Below are 4679 nucleotides of genomic sequence, written 5' to 3' on the forward strand. Positions count from 1 at the left end.
TGTGTGTGTGTGTGTGTGTGTGTGTGTGTGTGTGTGTGTGTGTGTGTGTGTCTGTGTGAAGGTGCGCGGTTTAGCGGTTACGGTGTTGCACTCACGATCGCTACATCGTGGGTTCGATTCCCGAGCCACGTGGAGCGTTTTGCTCTTGAGCAAAATACTTCACTTCATGTTGCTTCAGTCTTCACAGTTGTAAATGGGTAACCCTTCAATCTGTAATTATGTAAGTGAGCTTTCGGTACCTGAAATGAATATTTACCCAGTCAACAAGAATTTCTCTACGTAGTCTTATGAGCGTCTGAAATTAGCCATCAAATCTTCCTCTAATCAATTCACACCGCACACCATTATAAAAAGGGATAAAACAAATGACAAAAGACGAACGCTCATGGCCAGACTACCATTGATTAAAGGTTTGCTCGATCACTCTCACTTGGCATAAGACATCACTAGCAACACATATATATACACATATTTTATAGTTTGTACATTTTATCTCGAATGAATTTCAAATTGGTATGTGTATCTTTGAATTTATTAAGTAAAAATAGCTTTATAAAAACTTACCATCATTAACTTTGTAAACCAGCGTTCTGCTGCTGGTGTTGTTGCAGGTAAATATGATGACTGCCGTCTTATTAATGATTGCAGTTGTCGTATTTTCAATCATGATGTTACATTGTATTGGGGGATAGAAATAGAAGTTAAACTGTTGGATTACATTCTGCAAAATATTCTAGAAGTGTAAAAAAGACAGTTACATGAAAGTTGCTGTTCTCGTTTCTGATGGTAATAACGCAATGATAACGATGACAATGATGACAATAATAATCCTTTCTACTATAAGTACAAAGCCTGAAATTTTGGGGAAGGAGTTTAGTCGATTACATCGACCTCAGTACGTAACTGGTACTTAATACATCGAAAGGATGAAAGTTGACCTCGGCGGAATTTGAACTCAAAAAGTAAGGACGGACGAAATACTACGAAGCATTTTGCTCGGCGTGCTAACAATACTTTCTACTAAAGTAGGGGAGGGGGTGAGTTGATTACATTTCAACCTCAGTGTTTCACTGGTACTTGATTTATCAACTCCGAAAGGATGAAAGGCAAAGCTGACCACGGCAAAATTTGAACTCAGAACATGAAGACAGACGAGATACTGCTAAGCATTTCACCCTGTGTGGTAATGATTCTGCCAGCTTGCCGCCTTAATAACAATAATGATGTGGATGATGATGATAAAATTAATAATAATAATAATAATATCACATTAGATAAAGCAAATGAAATAAGAGAATTAGACCAAAACCAGACATACAAATACTTAGAAATCAATGAACTAGATACGGTACATTACACACAAGCGAAAAACAAGATAAGAAAGGAATACTACAGACGAGTTAGATTAACATTAAAAACAGAGATCAATGCAAAAAACAAGATAATAGGTGCCGATACTCTATCCGTGCCAGTTACAGCTACAATATTCTTAATTGGACCAAACAGGAAAACAAGAAAAATAATGACAGAATTTAGGATGCACCACCCAAAATATGACGTAGAAACGGTATATATACCACGTATAGAAGGTGGGAGAAACCTTATACAGCAAGAAAGCTATTATACAATAGCCATCATAGGACTCCAGAAATACCTAATTCAGAAGCATAGAATATTTGTACAACTAGCCACAAAACACTAACAGAACCAAGAACTGTTTTAAGTTTTTAAGGAAGCTGAAAAATATTAAAACGAAGTCATAATACCTAACAACTATGAAGAAAAAGAAGAAACAACGAAAGCTTTACAACAACTGAACTCCAGACTGAAACTGAAACAGCAATGTATCATGATAAAACGATGGAAAGAAAAGCCCCTTCATGGTAAATACTGGGTTAAACTAAACAGAAAAGAAATAGACAAAGCAAAATCCCAACGGTTTATCGTGACACCATTACTGGTCATGCTTCTACTACTACTACTACTACTACTACTACTACTACTACTACTACTACTACTACTACTACTACTACTACTATATGTCTGACTTTTGCTTTGTATTTGTACAAGTTGATTCCAAGAGACCTCAAGAGAAAACAAATTAGACGTTCATGTTGGTGTTATGCCTAGGGTGTCATATATTTTGGTTTTGTTCTAGAGAATGTTTAATATGTTATTATTATTGTTATTATTATTATTATTATCATTATTTTATTGTCTTTGCACAGCTTCTAGCGATGGAGATGTACTATGGTGTCAGCTGTTCACTACCAGTGAACTAAAGTAACACTCCTCATTTTTCGAGCACCATCCGGAGTATTCGAGCGGTTCCAAGCAGTGCTGTTTTCTGCAGGTGATCCACCCTTATTGTAGCCCCTATTTGTCCCATGTACTTCTCAAGGTTTTTACTCACTGTTCCCAGGGCTCCAACAATTATTGGTAATAGTGCAATGGCACTCTTCTTTTAATTTTAACAACAACAACAACAACAACAACAACAATAATAATAATATAATTATTATTATTATCATCATTGTTGTTGTTGTTGTTGTTGTTGTTGTTGTTGTTGTTATTATTATTATCATTATTAATATTATCGTTATTATTATAATACGAAAACTCATGGTTTATTTTGCTAGGTATGATGGAAAGTGTCAGCTGTACACAACCAGCACATTAAGGTGACACTTGATTACTGATCATGCTTCAAGAACCCTGCGAAGAATTCTTGCAGTTCCAAGCAATGCTGACTTACGTGCACCGATCTTTTTGACTCATGCTGGTTGTTGAGTGCTGATACTTTCAAGTGCACCAGTTACTATTGATATCACGTCTCCTCTCTTAATTAACCACAATTTCCCACTTAAATATTTCCCACTTAAATATTTCCCACTTAAATATTTCCCACTTAAATATTTCCCACTTAAATATTTCCCACTTTAAATATTGTCACTGTAGGATGGAAGGAAGGTTGTGTATGAACAGACAGTGATATCAACAATTACTAGTGACAGAATTGTAAAAGAATATAGACCTTGAAAGGTATTGCATTACAAGTTTTATATAAGGATTGTCGGGTCTTGCATTACCGTTAATACATCTATTTTAGTATATTACATGTAAAACTACATGCTATGATATATATATATATATATATATATATATATAGCACAACTCAAGCAAAACCATATAACATAAATTTAAACTTTTATTCATTATTCTTATTTGTCAACTCTCTTTACATATTTCTAAAAGGTCCAGAAACAAACATCTTTGGCAATCAAAGTCAGTTCTGTTTTCTTCAATATTTGTACATGAATATTTGTACATGAATATTTACATTCTTTTACAATTCTGCCATATGTAATCGCTGAACTGATAGTTTGCTTATAAAAAAAACAAAAAACAAAAAAAAAACTGTTCCATTCGTTAGTGATGACTTTTAAGTTGACGATAACGAAACCGAAACGGATGGCGAGAAATTTGAGGCTGATGAAGATGTATCCGAGGTTGCGCTGATGAAATTGAAGTTGGCATTATCGAATCTGAAGTGATAAACCATATGCATGCATGCATACATGAATACATACATACATACATACATACATACATACATGCATGCATACATACATACATACATACATACATACATGCATGCATGCATGCATACATACATACATACATACATACATACATACATATATGTACACTCACACACACATGCACATATATATGTATATATAGGCGCATGCATAGCCGTTTGGTAAGACGCTTGCTTCCCAATTACCCGGCTCCGGGTTCAGTCCCATTGTATGGCACCTTGGGCAAGTGTCTTCTACTATAGTTTTGAGCCTTACAAAGCTTTGTGAGTGGATTTTGTGAACGGAAACTCAATGTAGTCTCTCGTATACACACACACACACACACACACACACACACACACACACACACACACACGCACGCGCGCGCACGCACACACACACACACACACACACACACACACACACACACAGACGCACGCACACACATGCACATATAAATGTGCGTGTGTGCGTGTCTTGGTGTCTGTGTTTGTTCTCCACTATCGCTTGACAACCGGAGCATGTGTATATTACTTACTTTCAAATAACCGACTATCGTCATTTCTGGTAAATCTGTGAGGACGGTCTTTAGAATATAAGTAATGTTTTCAAACTGACTAATTCTAATCCAAGTTTCATCATTCGGATTATCCACTGAAAATGAGATTAAAAAGAAATAAACTGAAAGAAAACAAAGACATGGTTGGGAAATAACTTCAATTAGAAAGCATGAGAAACTGAAACCAGCTGGAGATTTCTGAGCAGGTGATAAAAAATCATAGTAAATATTCTCTAGTATTAAGATTTAAATATCTTTCCATCAGCACTCATTGCATTTACCCAAATCCTTTTCAGAGGAGCATACGTAGTCGCTTGATTTGCTAAAAAATAGCATGAAATTTCCCTTTAAATCATATGCTGCATCTATCTATCTATCTATCTATCTATCTATCTATCTATCTATCTATCTATCTATCTATCTATCTATCCCCCTTTCTCTCTCTCTCTTTCCTTCTTTCTTTATATATATACATACATACATACATACATACATACATACATACATACATACATACATATATATATATATATATATAT

General features: G+C 35.1%; 2 protein-coding genes across 2 annotated transcripts in view; both read right to left on the minus strand.

The window, feature by feature from the left end:
* The window catches only part of LOC106878823 (uncharacterized), a 137118-nt gene that overhangs the window by 106940 nt on the left and 25499 nt on the right, over window positions 1-4679 (minus strand). The gene's annotated exons all lie outside the window — the stretch shown is intronic.
* Window positions 1-4679, minus strand: part of LOC106872857 (uncharacterized) — a 158253-nt gene that overhangs the window by 76211 nt on the left and 77363 nt on the right. Inside the window, exons 6-7 of the mRNA XM_052967148.1 lie at window positions 4120-4235; window positions 565-733 (exon numbers count right to left, since the gene is read on the minus strand). Of these exons, the coding sequence (XP_052823108.1) occupies window positions 565-733; window positions 4120-4235 (285 nt within the window). The remainder of the gene's footprint in view (window positions 1-564; window positions 734-4119; window positions 4236-4679) is intronic.

The sequence above is a fragment of the Octopus bimaculoides genome, chromosome 4 (assembly GCF_001194135.2).
Source record: "Octopus bimaculoides isolate UCB-OBI-ISO-001 chromosome 4, ASM119413v2, whole genome shotgun sequence".
Taxonomy (NCBI): Eukaryota; Metazoa; Mollusca; class Cephalopoda; order Octopoda; family Octopodidae; genus Octopus; species Octopus bimaculoides.